Genomic DNA, 23,178 nt, shown 5'->3' with positions numbered 1-23,178 from the left:
AGACAATTTTGGAGATTTTTGTGAAGCATATTAGAATCTGCTAAGTTTGGGAGATTCCTAAAAGTTCGACATTGAATTGATTTTCTCATCTCCCATTATAAGCATTCACAATTCATCATGTATCATTGTTTTCTCACTTTGCTGTTTTCCGAGCTCTTCCTCTAATGATGTCAGTAGTTTCTGATGATGTGAAAGAAGGAGGACTTGTTTTTTTTCTGCCTCGGCCAAGGTCACAAGCGAACTGCGGAGATCTGATGGGAGGAAGCAATGAGGCAGAAGTGAGTATCCAGGTAGAGTCATGCAGCGTCCGAGCCTACAATGAGGGCTCATATCTGATCACCTACAGCTGAAGCCGGAAGTTTCCATCCACTATATAGAAAGACACATCTGCAGGTTTTACTCGATGCCTGACATGAAATCTGAATAAACCTTTCCCGTAGGACAATTAGGATTACCATCATCTAATATACAATTACCAATAAACTCTGTCACACACTTCCGGCGCTTGTGTCGCTTCCACAATGCACCGCGACCGGAAGTACGCCGACCGCCATATTGGAACACCCAAGTTATGGCTATTCCGATATGGCGGCCGGAATTCAATGAGCGGCGCGGGATTCGAATTCCCTGCTCCATTGGCTGAGCCAATGAGCGTTGCCGTGCGGGGCGGGTGATTACATACTTACCTGACCGGGAGGACCGTTGCCGCGGCGCTTCTCTTCTCACCGGAGACCAGGGCAGGAGTGCAGTGCTGGAATTGCACGTGCACATAGCGCTATCCGGCGCTATTTTACTGAAGACACATTTGCAGTGTGCCTTCAGCAATATGGCGCCGGACAGTGCGGTATGGGCATGCGCTTACTCCAGCGCCACACTCCTCCCCCCTGCCTCCGGCAGAACGTGACAGCGGTGAAGCACAGGAAAGAAGGGTGAGTATAAATGTTTTTTTTTGTTTGTTGTATGTGTGCAGTTTAATAGGGGTGAGAGGACCATGCCTACCAGGAAAGGGGGTGAGAGGACCATGCATACCAGGATAGGGGGTGAGGGGACCATGCATACCAGGATTGGGGGGTGAGAGGACCATGCATACCAGGATTGGGGGGTGAGGAACCCATGCATACCAGGATAGGGGGGTGAGAGGACCATGCATACCAGGATAAGGGGGTGAGAGGACCATGCATACCAGGATAGGGGGTGAGAGGACCATGCATACCAGGATAGGGGGGTGAGAGGACCATGCATACCAGGATAGGGGGGTGAGAGGACCATGCATACCAGGATAAGGGGGTGAGAGGACCATGCATACCAGGATAAGGGGGTGAGAGGACCATGCATACCAGGATAGGGGGGTGAGAGGACCATGCATACCAGGATAAGGGGGTGAGAGGACCATGCATACCAGGATTGGGGGGTGAGGAACCCATGCATACCAGGATAGGGGGGGTGAGAGGACTATGCATACCAGGATAGGGGGGGTGAGAGGACCATGCATACCAGGATAGGGGGTGAGAGGACCATGCATACCAGGATAGGGGGGGTGAGAGGACCATGCATACCAGGATAGGGGGGTGAGGAACCCATGCATACCAGGATAGGGGGAGAGAGGACCATGCATACCAGGAAAGGGGGGGTGGGGGGACCATGCATACCAGGATAGGGGGGTGAGGAACCCATGCATACCAGGATAGGGGGGGTGAGAGGACTATGCATACCAGGATAGGGGGGGTGAGAGGACCATGCATACCAGGATAGGGGGTGAGAGGACCATGCATACCAGGATAGGGGGGTGAGAGGACCATGCATACCAGGATAGGGGGGTGAGGAACCCATGCATACCAGGATAGGGGGAGAGAGGACCATGCATACCAGGAAAGGGGGGGTGGGGGGACCATGCATACCAGGATAGGGGGGTGAGAGGACCATGCATACCAGGATAGGGGGGGGTGAGAGGACCATGCATACCAGGAAAGGGGGGGGGTGAGGGGACCATGCATACCAGGATAGGGGGGTGAGAGGACAATGCATACCAGGATAGAGGGTGAGGGGACCATGCATACCAGGAAAGGGGTGGTGAGGGGACCATGCATTCCAGGATAGGGGGGTGAGGGGACCATGCATATCAGGATTTGGGGGTGAGAGGTAGCATGCATACCAGGATAGGGGGTGAGGGGACCATGCATGCTAGGATAGGGGGATTCGGGGACCATGCATATCAGGATTGGGGGGTGAGGGGACCATGCATACCAGGATAGGGGGGTGAGAGGACCATGCATACCAGGATAGGGGGGTGAGGGGAGCATGCATACCAGGATAGGGGGGTGAGGGGAGCATGCATACCAGCAAAGTGGGTGAGAGGACCATGCATGCCAGGATAGTGGGGGTGAGAAGACCATGCATACCAGGATAGGGGGGTGAGGGGACCATGCATGCCAGGATAGGGGAGTGAGGGGATCATGCATACCAGGATTTGGGGGTGAGGGGACCATGCATACCAGGATAGGGGGGTGACAGGGCCATGCATGCATTCAAATCCTGCGTGGCACCGCTCATTGGCTGAGCCGCCCGCCGGCAGATGTTCATTTCACAGCACTCCCGATGCAATAGCATTGGGCCTATTTCTAGTTATTAATATTTGCCAAATGCCAGAATAATGAGAGAGAATGTTGTAAGACATTTTTATTACTTGCTGCAAAGTCAGAAGTTTCCATCCATTTCATTTTTATTTGGTACCATTGCCTTTAACCTGAATGACTTGGGTTAGATGATGGTCATTATACCCAAAAAGTTCAATTTTAGTTTCATCAGACCACAGGACATGTCTCCTAAAATTAAAGTCTTTGTTCCTGTGTGCATTTATGTTTCTTTTGGAGTACTGGCTTCTTCCTGGCAGAGTGGTCTTTCAGCCCATGATGATAGAGTCCTCGTTTCACTGTGGATATTGACACAATCTTCCCAGCTTCTGCCATCATCTTCACAAGGTCTTTTGCTTTTGTCCTTGGGTTGATATGCACATGTGAGACCAAAGCACGATCATCTCTGGGACACAGAACCCATCTCCTTCCTGAGCGGTATGATGGCTGGACATTCCCATCTTGTTTGTACTTGCATTTACTTGTTTGTACAGATGAACGAGGCACCTTCAGGTACCCTGAAATTGTACCCAAGGATGAGCCAGACTTCTGCAAGTCCACAATTCTCTTCCTGATATTTTGGCTGATTTCTTTAGACTTTCCCATGATGCTACACAAAGAAGCATGTGTTTCAGGTGTGCATTAAAATGCATCCACAGTTGTGTCTCTAATAACTCAGATGTTGTCATAAAAAACGGAAGCTTCCAAACACATGACCTCATCATATGGGCCGTCCAGAATTCTTTAAAGGCATAGTAATCTTACAGTATGGAAACTTCTGACTTTGAGTAAGTAATAAAAATGCATTAAAACATTCTCTCTCTCTCATTATTCTGGCATTTGGCAAATATTAATAATTATGGTAATCCTAACGGACCTAAAACAGGAAAGGTTTATTCTGATTTCATGTCAGATATTGAGCGAAACATGCAGATGTGTCTTTATATATCATGGATGGAAACTTCTGGTTTCAACTGTATTTAGGCTAACACCCTCCTCTCCAGCAATAATATGCACAAATCCTATATTATATTTTTATTAAAATCTTATATTGACAACATATTCTTGGTTTTTTTTTTTAATTATTTTTTTATTCCTACATTTTTAGATGATGTTGCGGGATGCTATAATGTTCTAGACTATTTGCTTCACAAGTACCTGGAATTCTGTGAGAAAGATTCATGAGCATGCTCTGTGACAGGTGCAGAGGTCAGTATACAGAGAGAGTGAAGATGGAGGAGGATCTGTCCCGTCTTCTATAGAGTGTAGTGAGCATGCTCTGTGACAGGTACAGAGGTCAGTATGCAGAGAGAGGGAGGAGGGAAGAGGATCTGTCCGATCTCCTATACAGTGTAGTGAGCATGCTTTGTGACAGGTACAGAGGTCAGTATGCAGAGGGAGGGAGGAGGATCTGTCCTCTCTCCAATAGAGTGTAGTGAGCATGCTCTGTGTCAGGTGCAGAGGTCAGTATGCAGAGAGAGGGAGGAGCAAAGAGGATCTGTCCCTTCTCCTATAGAGTGTAGTGAGCATGCTCTGTGACAGGTGCAGAGGTCAGTATGCAGAGAGAGGAAGGAGGGAAGAGGATCTGTCCACTCTCCTATAGAGTGTAGTGAGTGTGCTCTGTGACAGGTGTAGAGGTCAGTATGGAGAGAGAGTGAAGATGGAGGAGGGAAGAGGATCTGTCCGCTCTCCTACAGAGTGTAGTGAGCATACTCTGTGACAGGTACAGAGGTCAGTATGCAGAGGGAGGGAGGAGGATCTGTCCGCTCTCCTACAGAGTGTAGTGAGCATGCTCTGTGACAGGTGCAGAGGTCAGTATGCAGAGAGAGGGAGGAGCGAAGAGGATCTGTCCCTGCTCCTATAGAGTGTAGTGAGCATGCTCTGTGACAGGTGCAGAGGTCAGTATGCAGAGAGAGGGAGGAGCGAAGAGGATCTGCCTCCTCTCCTATAGAGTGTAGTGAGCATGCTCTGTGACAGGTAGAGAGGTCAGTATGTAGAGAGAGGGAGGAGGGAAGAGGATCTGTCCGCTCTCCTACAGAGTGTAGTGAGCATGCTCTGTGACAGGTGCAGAGGTCAGTATGCAGAGAGAGGGAGGGGCGAAGAGGATCTGCCTCCTCTCCTATAGAGTGTAGTGAGCATGCTCTGTGACAGGTAGAGAGGTCAGTATGTAGAGAGAGGGAGGAGGGAAGAGGATCTGTCCGCTCTCCTACAGAGTGTAGTGCGCATGCTCTGTGACAGGTGTAGAGTTCAGTATGCAGAGAGAGGGAGGAGCGAAGAGGATCTGTCCGCTCTCCTACAGAGTGTAGTGAGCATGCTCTGTGACAGGTGCAGAGGTCAGTATGCAGAGAGAGGGAGGAGCGAAGAGGATCTGCCTCCTCTCCTATAGAGTGTAGTGAGCATGCTCTGCGACAGGTAGAGAGGTCAGTATGTAGAGAGAGGGAGGAGGAAAGAGGATCTGTCCTCTCTCCTACAGAGTGTAGTGAGCATGCTCTGTGACAGGTAGAGAGGTCAGTATGCAGACAGAGGGAAGAGGGAAGAGGCTCTGTCCGCTCTCCTACAGAGTGTAGTGAGCATGCTCTGTGACAGGTAGAGAGGTCAGTATGCAGACAGAGGGAAGAGAGAAGAGGCTCTGTCCGCTCTCCTACAGAGTGTAGTGAGCATGCTCTGTGACAGGTGCAGAGGTCAGTATGGAGAGAGAGGAAGGAGGGAAGAGGCTCTGTCCGCTCTCCTACAGAGTGTAGTGAGCATGCTCTGTGACAGGTGCAGAGGTCAGTATGCAGAGAGAGGATCTGTCCGCTCTCCTATAGAGTGTTGTGAGTGTACTGTCAGGTAGATCTGGAAAATGCCAGATGGGCCGGTCCAGTCATGGGCCGAATTGATTGTGGCACTGTTAACAGTATTACTGGTACATACTGAACGCTGGTACTGTCAACAGCTGTTGCGGAGCACAGAGCCACCTGCTAGTTCTGGCTTGTAGCCTGCTGGAGGCCAGTGCCCTGCAGGGGATGTCAGATGGCATAATGACATCACTGTATCCCACCTCCCTATCCACTGCAAGGCAAAGATAGCACAGGAGACAGTGGCTGCAGTGGATGGGGCTCTGGATTTGGTGAGTCTAAGATTTTTTGTTTTTTTAGAGGCTGTGGTGACCATTATACTTTATGGGGGACTATGTGGGATCATCATACTGTATGTATGGAGGTGTGAGGATTATTGTACTGAATGAGGGGTTTTGGGATCATCTTACTCTGGGGAGCTGGGTAGGGATCATCATACTTTATGTATGGGTGTGTGGGGAGCATCACACATCATACTCTGGGGGGTTGTGTGGGGATTATCATACTGTATGGCAGCTACGCAGAGACCATCATGCTGCACGGGAAGTGTGTACGGATCACTTTATGGTGGGCTATACTGGGACCATTATACTCTGGTTGGTTGTTTGATGACCATCATATTGTAAGAGGGGCTGTGTGGAGACCATCATACGCTATAGGTGGCTGTGTGCAGACCATCAGATGCTGAGGGGCTGTGTAGCGGCCATCATACTCTATGGGGGCTGGGCGGGGACTATCATACTGTGTAGGTGACTGTGTGGGGTCCATCATGCTCACTAAGGGTCTTCTGTAGGTGTATAACTGTGTAAGTGCTGCCATACACATCCGTCCTTCTGTGACTGCCCCTATGTGCCGTGACAGGACTTTTCCTATGGGGCCCTGTGATTTCTATGTACATCCCTGCTCAGGGGAAAGAGTACAAAAAAGAGGCACTGAGGGGTATTATTATAAGGAGCCACAACGGGGGGGAGTCATTATCATTATAAGGAAAGCACAAGAGGCATTATTGTAAATGCACAATGGGTGTTTTTATTATAACGGGTAAAAGGGAAGTATTATTCAAGGAGGCACCTAAGAATTATTATTACAAAAAGATTCGAAGGAGCACTATTACTACTTGGAGAATGTACAGAAGGGACATTATAACTAAACAGGGCACAGTGGGGGCATTATTACTGTACAGGGCACAGTGGGGGCATTATTACTGTACAGGGCACAGTGGGGGCATTATTACTGTACAGGGCACAGTGGGGGCATTATTACTGTATAGGGCACAGTGGGGAGATTATTACTGTACAGGGCACAGTGGTGACATTATTACTGTGCAGGGCACAGTGGGGGCATTATTACTGTATTGGGCACATAAGGAACATTATTACTGTATAGGGCACAGTGGGGGCATTATTACTGTACAGGGCACAGTGGGGGCATTATTACTGTACAGGGCACAGTGGGGGCATTATTACTGTATAGGGCACAGTGGGGAGATTATTACTGTACAGGGCACAGTGGTGACATTATTACTGTACAGGGCACAGTAGGGGCATTATTACTGTACAGGGCACATAAGGAACATTATTACTGTACAGGGCACAGTGGGGGCATTATTACTGTGCAGGGCACAGTGGGGGCATTATTACTGAACAGGGCACAGTGGTGACATTATTACTGTATAGGGCACAGTAGGGGCATTATTACTGTACAGGGCACATAAGGAACATTATTACTGTACAGGGCACAGTTGGGGCATTATTACTGTACAGGGCACAGTGGGGGCATTATTACTGTACAGGGCACAGTGGGGGCATTATTACTGTACAGGGCACAGTGGGGGCATTATTACTGTATAGGGCACAGTGGGGAGATTATTACTGTACAGGGCACAGTGGTGACATTATTACTGTGCAGGGCACAGTGGGGGCATTATTACTGTATAGGGCACAGTGGGGGCATTATTACTGTACAGGGCACAGTGGGGGCATTATTACTGTATAGGGCACAGTGGGGAGATTATTATTGTACAGGGCACAGTGGTGACATTATTACTGTACAGGGCACAGTAGGGGCATTATTACTGTACAGGGCACATAAGGGACATTATTACTGTACAGGGCACAGTGGGGGCATTATTACTGTGCAGGGCACAGTGGGGGCATTATTACTGTACAGGGCACAGTGGTGACATTATTACTGTATAGGGCACAGTAGGGGCATTATTACTGTACAGGGCACATAAGGAACATTATTACTGTACAGGGCACAGTGGGGGCATTATTACTGTACAGGGCACATATGGAACAATATTACTGTACAGGGCACAGTGGGGGCATTATTACTGTACAGGGCACATATGGAACATTATTACTGTACAGGGCACAGTGGGGGCATTATTACTGTGCAGGGCACAGTGGGGGCATTATTACTGTACAGGGCACATAAGGAACATTATTACTGTACAGGGCACAGTGGGGGCATTATTACTGTGCAGGGCACAGTGGGGGCATTATTACTGTACAGGGCACATAAGGAACATTATTACTGTACAGGGCACAGTGGGGGCATTATTACTATACAGGGCACAGTGGGGACATTATTACTGTATAGGGCACAGTGGGGAGATTATTACTGTACAGGGCACAGTGGTGACATTATTACTGTGCAGGGCATAGTGGGGGCATTATTACTGTATAGGGCACAGTGGGGGCATTATTACTGTACAGGGCACAGTGGGGGCATTATTACTGTATAGGGCACAGTGGGGAGATTATTACTGTACAGGGCACAGTGGTGACATTATTACTGTACAGAGCACAGTAGGGGCATTATTACTGTACAGGGCACATAAGGAACATTATTACTGTACAGGGCACAGTGGGGGCATTATTACTGTGCAGGGCACAGTGGGGGCATTATTACTGTACAGGGCACAGTGGTGACATTATTACTGTATAGGGCACAGTAGGGGCATTATTACTGTACAGGGCACATAAGGAACATTATTACTGTACAGGGCACAGTGGGGGTATTATTACTGTACAGGGCACATATGGAACATTATTACTGTACAGGGCACAGTGGGGGCATTATTACTGTACAGGGCACATATGGAACATTATTACTGTACAGGGCACAGTGGGGGCATTATTACTGTGCAGGGCACAGTGGGGGCATTATTACTATACAGGGCACATAAGGAACATTATTACTGTACAGGGCACAGTGGGGGCATTATTACTGTGCAGGGCACAGTGGGGGCATTATTACTGTATAGGGCACAGTAGGGGCATTATTACTGTACAGGGCACATAAGGAACATTATTACTGTACAGGGAACAGTGGGGGCATTATTACTGTACAGGGCACATATGGAACATTATTACTGTACAGGGCACATATGGAACATTATTACTGTACAGGGCACAGTGGGGGCATTATTACTGTACAGGGCACAGTGTGGGCATTATTACTGTATAGGGCACAGTGGGGGCATTATTACTGTACAGGGCACAGAAGGAACATTATTACTGTACAGGGCACAGTGGGGGCATTATTACTGTACAGGGCACAGTGGGGGCATTATTGCACAGGGCACAGTGGGGGCATTATTACTGTACAGGGCACAGTGGGGGCATTATTACTGTACAGAGCACAGTGGGGGCATTATTACTGTACAGAGCACAGTGGGGGCATTATTACTGTACAAGGCACAGTAGAGAACATTATTACTGTGCAGGGCACAGAGGGAACATTATTACTGTACAGGGAACAAATGGAACATTATTACTGTACAGGGCACAGTGGGGGCATTATTACAATACAGGGCACATAGGGGAATCATTACTGTACAGGGCACAGTGGGGGCATTATTACTGTACAGAGCACAGTGGGGGCATTATTACTGTACAGAGCACAGTGGGGACATTATTACTGCACAGGGCACAGTGGGGGCATTATTACTGTACAGGGCACAGTAGGGAACATTATTACTGTACAGGGCACAGAGGGAACATTATTACTGTACAGGGAACATATGGAACATTATTACTGTACAGGGCACAGTAGGGAACATTATTACTGCACAGGGCACAGTGGGGGCATTATTACTGTACAAGGCACAGTGGGGGCATTATTACTGTACAGGGCACAGTAGGGAACATTATTACTGTACAGGGAACATATGGAACATTATTACTGTACAGGGCACAGTAGGGAACATTATTACTGCACAGGGCACAGAGGGAACATTATTACTGTACAGGGAACATATGGAACATTATTACTGTACAGGGCACAGTGTGGGTTTTATTACTGTACAGGGCACAGTGGGGGCATTATTACTGTACAGGGCACAGTGGGGGCATTATTACTGTACATGGCACAGTGGGGGCATTATTACTGTACAGGGCACAGTATGGGCATTATTACTGTGCATGGCACAGTGGGGGCATTATTACTGTACAGGGCACAGTGGGGGCATTATTACTGTACAGGGCACAGTAGGGAACATTATTACTGTACAGGGCACAGAGGGAACATTATTACTGTACAGGGAACATATGGAACATTATTACTGTACAGGGCACAGTAGGCAACATTATTACTGCACAGGGCATAGAGGCAACATTATTACTGTACAGGGAACATATGGAACATTATTACTGAACAGGGCACAGTGGGGGCATTATTACTGTACAGGGCACAGTGGGGGCATTATTACTGTACAGGGCACAGTGGGGGCATTATTACTGTACAGGGCACAGTGGGGGCATTATTACTGTACAGAGCACAGTGGGGGCATTATTACTGTACAGGGCACAGTGGGGGCATTATTACTGTACAGAGCACAGTAGGGGCATTATTACTGTACAGGGCACATATTGAACATTATTACTGTACAGGGCACATATGGAACATTATTACTGTACAGGGCACAGTGGGGGCATTATTACTGTACAGGGCACAGTGGGGGCATTATTACTGTACAGGGCACATATGGAACATTATTACTGTACAGGGCACATATGGAACATTATTACTGTACAGGGCACAGTGGGGGCATTATTACTGTACAGGGCACAGTGTGGGCATTATTACTGTATAGGGCACAGTAGGGCCATTATTACTGTACAGGGCACAGAAGGAACATTATTACTGTACAGGGCACAGTGGGGGCATTATTACTGTACAGGGCACATATGGAACATTATTACTGTACAGGGCACAGTGGGGGCATTATTACTGTACAGGGCACATATGGAACATTATTACTGTACAGGGCAGAGTGGGGGCATTATTACTATACAGGGCAGAGTGGGGGCATTATTACTGTACAGAGCACAGTGGGGGCATTATTACTGTACAGGGCACAGTGGGGGCATTATTACTGTACAGGGCACAGTGGGGGCATTATTACTGTACAGAGCACAGTGGGGGCATTATTACTGTACAAGACACAGTGGGGCCATTATTACTGTACAGAGCACAGTAGGGGCATTATTACTGTACAGGGCATAGAGGCATCATTATTACTGTACAGGGAACATATGGAACATTATTACTGTACAGGGCACAGTGTGGGTTTTATTACTGTACAGGGCACAGTGGGGGCATTATTACTGTACAGAGCACAGTAGGGGCATTATTACTGTACAGGGCACATATGGAACATCATTACTGTACAGGGCACATATGGAACATTATTACTGTACAGGGCACAGTGGGGGCATTATTACTGTACAGGGCACATATGGAACATTATTACTGTACAGGGCACATATGGAACATTATTACTGTACAGGGCACAGTGGGGGCATTATTACTGTACAGGGCACATATGGAACATTATTACTGTACAGGGCAGAGTGGGGGCATTATTACTATACAGGGCAGAGTGGGGGCATTATTACTGTACAGAGCACAGTAGGGGCATTATTACTGTACAGAGCACAGTAGGGGCATTATTACTGTACAGGGCACAGTGGGGGCATTATTACTGTACAGGGCACAGTGGGGGCATTATTACTATACAGGGCACAGTGGGGGCATTATTACTGTACAGGGCACAGTGGGGGCATTATTACTGTACAGGGCACAGTGGGGGCATTATTGCTGTACAGGGCACAGTGGGGGCATTATTACTGTACAGGGCACAGTGGGGGCATTATTACTGTACAGGGCACAGTGGGGGCATTATTACTGTACAGGGCACAGTGGGGGCATTATTACTGTACAGAGCACAGTGGGGGCATTATTACTGTACAGGGCACAGTGGGGGCATTATTACTGTACAGAGCACAGTAGGGGCATTATTACTGTACAGGGCACATATTGAACATTATTACTGTACAGGGCACATATGGAACATTATTACTGTACAGGGCACAGTGGGGGCATTATTACTGTACAGGGCACAGTGGGGGCATTATTACTGTACAGGGCACATATGGAACATTATTACTGTACAGGGCACATATGGAACATTATTACTGTACAGGGCACAGTGGGGGCATTATTACTGTACAGGGCACAGTGTGGGCATTATTACTGTATAGGGCACAGTAGGGCCATTATTACTGTACAGGGCACAGAAGGAACATTATTACTGTACAGGGCACAGTGGGGGCATTATTACTGTACAGGGCACATATGGAACATTATTACTGTACAGGGCACAGTGGGGGCATTATTACTGTACAGGGCACATATGGAACATTATTACTGTACAGGGCAGAGTGGGGGCATTATTACTATACAGGGCAGAGTGGGGGCATTATTACTGTACAGAGCACAGTGGGGGCATTATTACTGTACTGGGCACAGTGGGGGCATTATTACTGTACAGGGCACAGTGGGGGCATTATTACTGTACAGAGCACAGTGGGGGCATTATTACTGTACAAGACACAGTGGGGGCATTATTACTGTACAGAGCACAGTAGGGGCATTATTACTGTACAGGGCATAGAGGCAACATTATTACTGTACAGGGAACATATGGAACATTATTACTGTACAGGGCACAGTGTGGGTTTTATTACTGTACAGGGCACAGTGGGGGCATTATTACTGTACAGGGCACATATGGAACATCATTACTGTACAGGGCACAGTGGGGGCATTATTACTGTACAGGGCACATATGGAACATTATTACTGTACAGGGCACATATGGAACATTATTACTGTACAGGGCACAGTGGGGGCATTATTACTGTACAGGGCACATATGGAACATTATTACTGTACAGGGCAGAGTGGGGGCATTATTACTATACAGGGCAGAGTGGGGGCATTATTACTGTACAGAGCACAGTAGGGGCATTATTACTGTACAGAGCACAGTAGGGGCATTATTACTGTACAGGGCACAGTGGGGGCATTATTACTGTACAGGGCACAGTGGGGGCATTATTACTATACAGGGCACAGTGGGGGCATTATTACTGTACAGGGCACAGTGGGGGCATTATTACTGTACAGGGCACAGTGGGGGCATTATTGCTGTACAGGGCACAGTGGGGGCATTATTACTGTACAGGGAACATATGGAACATTATTACTGTACAGGGCACAGTGTGGGTTTTATTACTGTACAGGGCACAGTGGGGCATTATTACTGTACAGGGCACATATGGAACATCATTACTGTACAGGGCACAGTGGGGGCATTATTACTGTACAGGGCACATATGGAACATTATTACTGTACAGGGCACATATGGAACATTATTACTGTACAGGGCACAGTGGGGGCATTATTACTGTACAGGGCACATATGGAACATTATTACTGTACAGGGCAGAGTGGGGGCATTATTACTATACAGGGCAGAGTGGGGGCATTATTACTGTACAGAGCACAGTAGGGGCATTATTACTGTACAGAGCACAGTAGGGGCATTATTACTGTACAGGGCACAGTGGGGGCATTATTACTGTACAGGGCACAGTGGGGGCATTATTACTATACAGGGCACAGTGGGGGCATTATTACTGTACAGGGCACAGTGGGGGCATTATTACTGTACAGGGCACAGTGGGGGCATTATTGCTGTACAGGGCACAGTGGGGGCATTATTACTGTACAGAGCACAGTGGGGGCATTATTACTGTACAAGGCACAGTAGAGAACATTATTACTGCGCAGGGCACAGAGGGAACATTATTATGCAGGGGGCATTTATGCACACTTTATCCAAGTACAGTTTATCAAAGTACTGGCAGTTATAACATGGATGAATGTGACACGCATCTCTATTCTCTTCATACAGGTAACCAGCTTTTCCAACCTCTGCTCTGAATCCACTCCTGTGTTTCCATTCAATGTCAGCAAGCAGTTAATCCTGAATGCTATCTCTGTGTTTTCAACTCTGCAAGCTTATATATGGTATATAGTTTTTTTCAACTTACTCTGCTTGTCCCCTTATGTTGTGAGGTCAAGAAACTTTTCAAAGTGCTTTATGATCCATGTAGTGCTGGACATGTGTTTATTTGACCACAACATTTTATTGGGTCCTGGTGTCTCAATTTAGTGTGATTGATTAACGAGAAGAGAGAGAGCCAAAAAAAAAAAAAAAAAAGTTCTAAGTCTTATCCTCCTATATATTCAGACATAGCTTGGGGATAGCATTTATGCAGGGGGCATTTAAGCACACTTTATCCAAGTACAGTTTATCAAAGTACTGGCAGTTATAACAGGGCAGGAGACAGGTAAGACATTTATATACATCTACTCCCTGTACATTTGGAGTACAACAAATATATACCATATGCATTTGTGTAATTTTAATCCTGGCCGCTGCATTCACACACATCCACCGCCCTGGCATTAACTCTCTACACTCCATCCATATCGGCCCCTCACTCCTTTCCTCTCCTATGTATAGCACTCATGCTCTTTTCACATTGTTAAATTGCACAGATCCAGTCAGTCCCACCATTCAACATCAGAGACGCTCTCACAAATCACTTAACCATCTGCTCACTCTTTCTATCCTCCTTCTCCTAGTCGCAGGAGACATTGCTCCCAACCCTGGTCCCCCATGTTATAGAAAGTCAAACCTCCCGACTGCTACACTCAGAAACCCCTCTAATCTTATTAATATTCCCTGCCTGCCATCTGTCTCTCTTAATTGTGCACTTTGGAATTCTCGCTCAGTGTGTAACAAACTCTCCTTCATTCATGACTTTTTCCTTTCTAATTCTCTTAACCTCCTGGCTCTTACTGAAACCTGGATCCAGCAGTCAGACACGACCGCTGCTGCTGCTCTTTCATATGGGGGGCTTCACTTCTCTCATACCCCAAGATCAGACAATAGAGCTGGTGGAGGCGTTGGTCTGCTCCTATCACCAAAATGTACCTTTCAGGTTATCCCTCAAGTACCCTCACTTGTCTTCCCTTCTTTTGAGGTCCATGCCGTCAGACTCTACACCCCCTTCTCCATGCGAGTGGCGGTGGTGTATCGTCCTCCCGGCCCCTCCCATCAGTTCCTGGATCATTTTGCCACTTGGCTTCCACATTTTCTCTCCTGTGACATCCCTACCCTCATCATGGGAGATTTCAACATCCCCATTGCTCTTCCCCTCTCACCATCTGCTACTCACCTTTTATCTCTAACCTCCTCATTTGGCCTTTCGCAGCTTACTAATTCTCCAACGCATGAAGACGGAAACTCCCTCGACTTGGTCTTCTCTCGGCTTTGTGCAGTGGATGATTTTGCAAACTCCCCTCTCCCGCTCTCTGACCACAATCTTCTTTCATTCTCTATCAAGAACTGCCAGGCTGCTCAGGTCACCCCCACTGTCCAGACTTATAGAAACATACAGGCCATTAACACCCAGAAACTTATGAAGAACTTGCAGTCTTCATTGGCCCCTATCTCCTCCCTCTCATGTCCTGATTCTGCATTGAAGCATTACAATGAAACACTTCAAACTGCCCTGGATGAATTTGCACCCCCTATAAATAGAACACCACAACGCAGACGGCGACAACCCTGGCACACGGTGCAAACACGTTTCCTGCAGCGGTGCTCCAGGTGCGCCGAACGTCTGTGGAGAAAATCCAATCTACCCGAAGATTTCATCCATTTTAAGTTTATGCTTAGAACATACAACACTGCCCTTCACCTCTCCAAACAAACCTATTTCAACACCCTCATCACCTCACTGTCCAATAACCCGAAACGTCTCTTTGACACTTTTCATTCTCTACTCAATCCAAGAGTACAGGCCCCAACCACGGAGCTCCGAGCTGACGATCTGGCCAATTACTTCAAAGAAAAAATTGACCAGATCCGACAGGAAATTATCTCCCAATCACCTCATACCATGCACTGTCCTCCCTCCCCACTGCATCTAACTCACTCTCTGATTTTGAACCAGTCACAGAAGAAGAAGTAAGCAGGCTCCTTGCATCTTCTCGCCCAACTACTTGCACCAGTGACCCATTTCCGTCACATCTCCTCCAGTCCCTTTCCCCTGCTGTCACCCCTCACCTAACTAAAATATTTAACCTCTCTCTCTCTTCTGGTATTTTTCCCTCCTCATTTAAACATGCCATCATACATCCACTACTTAAAAAACCATCCCTCGACCAAAACTGTGCCGCTAACTATAGACCTGTCTCTAATCTTCCCTTCATCTCTAAACTCCTGGAACGCCTGGTCCACTCCCGTCTTATCCGCTATCTCTCAGAAAACTCTGTTCTCGACCCTCTCCAATCCGGTTTCCGCTCTTTACACTCCACTGAAACTGCCCTCACTAAAGTCTCTAATGATCTGCTAACAGCTAAATCAAATGGTCACTACTCCATGCTAATTCTCTTGGATCTCTCTGCAGCATTCGACACTGTGGATCATCAGCTCCTCCTCACTATGCTCCGTTCCATTGGCCTCAAGGATACCGTTCTCTCCTGGTTCTCCTCCTATCTCTCCGACCGCTCCTTTACTGTATCTTTTGCCAGTTCCTCCTCCTCTCATCTTCCCCTTACTGTTGGGGTCCCCCAAGGATCGGTTCTAGGCCCCCTCCTCTTCTCCTTGTACACTGCCCCTATTGGTCAAACAATCAGTAGATTTGGTTTCCAGTACCATCTCTATGCTGATGACGCCCAATTATACGCTTCTTCTCCTGACATCACGCCAGCCTTTCTAGAAAACACCGGCGATTGTCTAAACGCTGTGTCTAATATCATGTCATCACTATATCTGAAACTGAACCTGTCAAAGACTGAACTCCTGGTGTTTCCTCCCTCTACTAATGTACCTACACCCGACATTGCCATTTCTGTGTGTGGTTCCACTATTACTCCCCAGCAACAGGCCCGCTGTCTTGGGGTCATACTTGATTCCGAGCTTTCCTTTGCCCCCCACATTCGATCACTGGCTCGCTCTTGTCATCTGCACCTCAAAAACATTTCTAGAATTCGACCTTTTCTTACCTTTGACTCTGCAAAAACTCTTACTGTTTCTCTTATTCATTCTCGTCTCGACTATTGTAACTCTCTTCTAATCGGTCTCCCTCTTACCAAACTCTCCCCTCTCCAATCTGTCTTGAATGCTGCAGCCAGGATCATATTCCTCACCAATCATTACACTGATGCCTCTACCTTGTGCCAGTCATTACACTGGCTACCGATCCACTCCAGAATTCAGTATAATCTTATTACCCTCACTCACAAAGCCCTCCATGGCTCAGCACCACCCTACATCTCCTCCCTTGTTTCAGTATACCACCCTACCCGCGCCCTCCGTTCTGCTAATGACCTGAGGTTAGCATCCTCAATAGTCAGAACCTCCCACTCCCGTCTCCAAGACTTTACACGTGCCGCGCCAATTCTTTGGAATGCACTTCCCAGGTCAATACGATTAGTCCCCAATCCCCACAATTTTAAGCGCGTCCCGAAAACGCATTTATTCAGACTGGCCTACCGCCTCAACACATTAACCTAATCTATCCCTGTGTGGCACAGCAAAAGTTTTACCATAACCAGGTTCCCCGCATCATTATCCCACATGCTTTATGCATCCATTAGCCCTCTGTGTCCGTACTGTCACACACCTAACATTATGGCTGGTCCATACAATCAGGGCAACTGTTACCACCCACCTTTCGTGTCTACCTCTTTCCTCATAGACTGTAAGCTTGTGAGCAGGGCCCTCATTCCTCTTGGTAATTGTTATAATCTATGTGATTATTGTTATGCTGTAATGTCTATTGTCTGTACAAATCCCCTCTGAAATGTAAAGTGCTGCGGAATATGTCGGCGCTATAAAAATAAAATTTATTATTATTATTACTGTGCAGGGAACAAATGGAACATTATTACTGTACAGGGCACAGTGGGGGCATTATTACAATACAGGGCACATAGGGGCATCATACCTGTACAGGGCACAGTGGGGGCATTATTACAATACAGGGCACATAGGGGCATCATTACTGTACAGGGCACAGTGGGGGCATTATTACTGTACAGAGCACAGTGGGGGCATTATTACTGTACAGGGCACAGTGGGGGCATTATTACTGTACAGGGAACAGTAGGGAACATTATTACTATACAGGGCACAGAGGGAACATTATTACTGTACAGGGAACATATGGAACATTATTACTGTACAGGGCACAGTAGGGAACATTATTACTGCACAGGGCACAGTAGGGGCATTATTACTGTACAGGGCACAGTAGGGAACATTATTACTGTACAGGGAACATATGGAACATTATTACTCTACAGGGCACAGTAGGGAACATTATTACTGCACAGGGCACAGAGGGAACATTATTACTGTACAGGGAGCAAATGGAACATTATTACTGTACAGGGCACAGTGGGGGCATTATTACAATACAGGGCACATAGGGGCATCATTACTGTACAGGGCACAGTGGGGGCATTATTACTGTGCAGAGCACAGTGGGGGCATTATTACTGTACAGGGCACTGTGGGGGCATTATTACTGTAGAGGGCACAGTGTGGGCATTATTACTGTATAGAGCACAGTGGGGGCATTATTACTGTACAGGGCACAGTGGTGGCATTATTACTGTACAGGGCACAGTGGGGGCATTATTACTGTACAGGGCACATATGGAACATTATTACTGTACAGGGCACAGTGGGGGCATTATTACTATACAGGGCAGAGTGGGGGCATTATTACTGTACAGAGCACAGTGGGGGCATTATTACTATACAGGGCACAGTGGGGTCATTATTACTGTACAGGGCACAGTGGGGGCATTATTACTATACAGGGCACAGTGGGGGCATTATTACTATACAGTGGCACAGTGGGGGCATTATTACTGTACAGGGCACAGTTGGGGCATTATTACTGTACAGGGCACAGTGGGGGCATTATTACTGTACAGGGCACAGTGGGGGCATTATTACTGTACAGGGCACAGTTGGGGCATTATTACTGTACAGGGCACAGTGGGGGCATTATTACTGTACAGGGCACAGTTGGGGCATTATTACTGTACAGGGCACAGTGGGGGCATTATTACTGTACAGAGCACAGTGGGGGCATTATTACTGTACACAGCACAGTGGGGGCATTATTACTGTACAAGGCACAGTAGAGAACATTATTACTGCGCAGGGCACAGAGGGAACATTATTACTGTACAGGGAACAAATGGAACATTATTACTGTACAGGGCACAGTGGGGGCATTATTACAATACAGGGCACATAGGGGCATCATTACTGTACAGGGCACAGTGGGGGCATTATTACTGTACAGAGCACAGTGGGGGCATTATTACTGTACAGGGCACAGTCGGGGCATTATTACTGCACAGGGCACAGTGGGGGCATTATTACTGTACAGGGCACAGTACGGAACATTATTACTGTACAGGGCACAAAGGGAACATTATTACTGTACAGGGAACATATGGAACATTATTACTGTACAGGGCACAGTAGGGAACATTATTACTGCTCAGGGCACAGTGGGGGCATTATTACTGTACAGGGCACAGTGGGGGCATTATTACTGTACAGGGCACAGTAGGGAACATTATTACTGTACAGGGAACATATGGAACATTATTACTGCACAGGGCACAGAGGGAACATTATTACTGTACAGGGAACATATGGAACATTATTACTGTACAGGGCACAGTGTGGGTTTTATTACTGTACAGGGCACAGTGGGGGCATCATTACTGTACAGGGCACAGTGGGGGCATTATTACTGTACATGGCACAGTGGGGCATTATTACTGTACAGGGCACAGTGGGGGCATTATTACTGTACAGGGCACAGAGGGAACATTATTACTGTACAGGGAACATATGGAACATTATTACTGTACAGGGCACAGTAGGGAACATTATTACTGCACAGAGCATAGAGGTAACATTATTACTGTACAGGGAACATATGGAACATTATTACTGTACAGGGCACAGTGTGGGTTTTATTACTGTACAGGGCACAGTGGGGGCATTATTACTGTACAGGGCACAGTGGGGGCATTATTACTGTACAGAGCACAGTGGGGGCATTATTACTGTACAGGGCACAGTGGGGGCATTATTACTGTACAGAGCACAGTAGGGGCATTATTACTGTACAGGGCATAGAGGCAACATTATTACTGTACAGGGAACATATGGAACATTATTACTGTACAGAGCACAGTAGGGGCATTATTACTGTACAGGGAACATATGGAACATTATTACTGTACAGGGCACAGTGTGGGTTTTATTACTGTACAGGGCACAGTGGGGGCATCATTACTGTACAGGGCACAGTGGGGGCATTATTACTGTACATGGCACAGTGGGGCATTATTACTGTACAGGGCACAGTGGGGGCATTATTACTGTACAGGGCACAGAGGGAACATTATTACTGTACAGGGAACATATGGAACATTATTACTGTACAGGGCACAGTAGGGAACATTATTACTGCACAGAGCATAGAGGTAACATTATTACTGTACAGGGAACATATGGAACATTATTACTGTACAGGGCACAGTGTGGGTTTTATTACTGTACAGGGCACAGTGGGGGCATTATTACTGTACAGGGCACAGTGGGGGCATTATTACTGTACAGAGCACAGTGGGGGCATTATTACTGTACAGGGCACAGTGGGGGCATTATTACTGTACAGAGCACAGTAGGGGCATTATTACTGTACAGGGCATAGAGGCAACATTATTACTGTACAGGGAACATATGGAACATTATTACTGTACAGAGCACAGTAGGGGCATTATTACTGTACAGGGAACATATGGAACATTATTACTGTACAGGGCACAGTGTGGGTTTTATTACTGTACAGGGCACAGTGGGGGCATTATTACTGTACAGGGCACAGTGGGGGCATTATTACTGTACAGGGCACAGTGGGGGCATTATTACTGTACAGGGCACAGTAGGGAACATTATTACTGCACAGGGCACAGAGGAAACATTATTACTGTACAGGGCACAGTAGGGAACATTATTACTGCACAGGGCACAGGGGAAACATTATTACTGTACAAAGCACAGTGGGGGCATTATTCCTGTACAGGGCACAGTGGGTGCATTACTACTGTAGAGGGAACATTATTACTGTACAGGGCACAGTGGAGGCATTATTACTGCACAGGACACAGGGAACATTATTACTGTACAGGACCCAGGGAACATTATTACTGTACATGGCACAGCGTGGGTATTATTACTGTACAGGGCACAGCGTGGGCATTATTACTGTACAGGGCACAGTGGGGGCATTATTACTGTAGAGGGCACAGAGGGAACATTATTACTGTACAGGGCAGTGGGAGCATTATTACTGTACAGGGCACATAAGGAACATTATTACTGTACATGGCACAGAGGGAACATTATTACTGTACAGGGCACAAAGAGAACATTATTACTGTACAGGACACAGTGTGGGTATTATTACTGTACAGGGCACAGTGGAGGCATTATTACTGCACAGGACACAGGGAACATTATTACTGTACAGGACACAGGGAACATTATTACTGAAAAGGGCACAGCATGGGCATTATTACTGTACAGGGCACAGTGGGGGCATTATTACTGTACAGGGCACAGAGGGAACATAATTACTGCACAGGGCACATAAGGAACATTATTACTGTACATGGCACAGAGGGAACATTATTACTGTACAGGGCACAGTGTGGGTATTATTACTGTACAGGGCACATTGGAGGCATTATTATTGTCTAGGGCACTGGTTATAACACTTTATGGGTTGCATAGTGGTGGGAATGCAGTAAGCCAAAAACGTCTCTGGATCACAGAGACGAGTAATGGATGTAAGAAGTGATCATGATAGAAAGGAAAAAAGAATAACTATGATCATCGAGGATTTCTCTGGTGAGAACCTGCACAGTACACACATGCTGTATATGCTCAGCAGAGCGCTGCAGTAGAACTAATATTTGAGGTGAATTGAATCTTCCTCAAATTAGAAAATAAGTTCAGATCGTCCCAAATCTGATTTTTTTTCTTATGGTGATTTACGTTTTGAAACAAGTTATGATTGCACTGCCTTTCCTTGGATTTAATATCATGTTTTATAGTTAAACATTTATAAAAGGATATACAGTGCCCTGAAAAAGTGTTCACATCCCATAGCCATTTCCATATTTTTCAAGTTATTCCAACACACTTAAAGTCATTTTATTAGGATTATATGGGATGCCAACAGAGAAAAGCAAGTATTTGTGAAGTGTCAAGGAAATGGTATATGGTTTTCTAGTTATTATAAAAATATAAATCTGAAAATTGTGCCGTGCATTTGTATTCAGTCCCCTATAGTCTGATGCCCCTAAATAAAATCCTGAGTGACCAATCGCCTCCAAATTCACATAATTAGTACATTACGTCCACCTGGACTTGATTTCTCCTTAGTATAATGACAGCTGTTCTGTGAAGGCCTCAGAGGTTTGTGTGAGAACATTAGGGATCAAACAGCATCATGAAAACCAAGGAGCCCACCAGACAGGTCAGAGATAAAATTGTGAAGTGTAAAGCAGGGTTAGGTTATACAAAAATATCCCAAGCTCTGAACATCTCATGGAGCACTGTTCAATTCATCATCCAAAAATGGGAGAAGTATGGCACAACTGCAAACCTACCACAACATGGCCGTCCATGTAAACTGACATCCCAATCAAAAAGAGCACTCAAGAAGCCAGGAGGCCCATGCAGGAGCGGACACTGACAGCTTGGGGCCCCTGTGCAAGAAATGTGTCTGGGCCCCCCTCCCTGCCCGCTACGTTTCTTAAGATGAGAGCAATCTAGCAATGGGACCCCTGAAGCCTCAGGCTCCGAGAAACAAGCCAGATTGCCCTCATTATTACTGCCCTGCAAGCAGGGGCGCACGTAGCAATGACAAGGCCCAATAGCAAAAGTTACATTTGGGCCCCACACATCTAAAAAATATATTTATTTATATTTTTTCACTGAGATGGATCACACATACATTGTACATACATATACCGTACATACACAGACACACAGACCGTACATGCATACACACACCATATATACACACATATACTGTACATGCACTCACACATACATATAACATACATACATACACCATACATACACACACAGATAAACACTTATATACAGTACATACATACACCATACATGCATACACAGATATATTGTACATACACACACATACCATAT

General features: G+C 46.7%; 1 protein-coding gene across 1 annotated transcript in view; it reads right to left on the bottom strand.

The window, feature by feature from the left end:
- Positions 1-23,178, bottom strand: part of LOC141051501 (T-cell ecto-ADP-ribosyltransferase 1-like) — a 144,037-nt gene that overhangs the window by 23,960 nt on the left and 96,899 nt on the right. Inside the window, exon 6 of the mRNA XM_073548432.1 lies at positions 138-251. Coding sequence (XP_073404533.1) covers positions 138-251 — 114 coding nt within the window. The remainder of the gene's footprint in view (positions 1-137; positions 252-23,178) is intronic.

This window comes from Dendrobates tinctorius, unplaced genomic scaffold (assembly GCF_039654945.1).
Source record: "Dendrobates tinctorius isolate UK_male_01 unplaced genomic scaffold, ASM3965494v1 ptg000157l, whole genome shotgun sequence".
Lineage (NCBI taxonomy): Eukaryota > Metazoa > Chordata > Amphibia > Anura > Dendrobatidae > Dendrobates > Dendrobates tinctorius.
The sequence above is the reverse complement of the archived record's forward strand: the minus strand, read 5'-3'. Positions and strand labels throughout refer to the sequence as shown.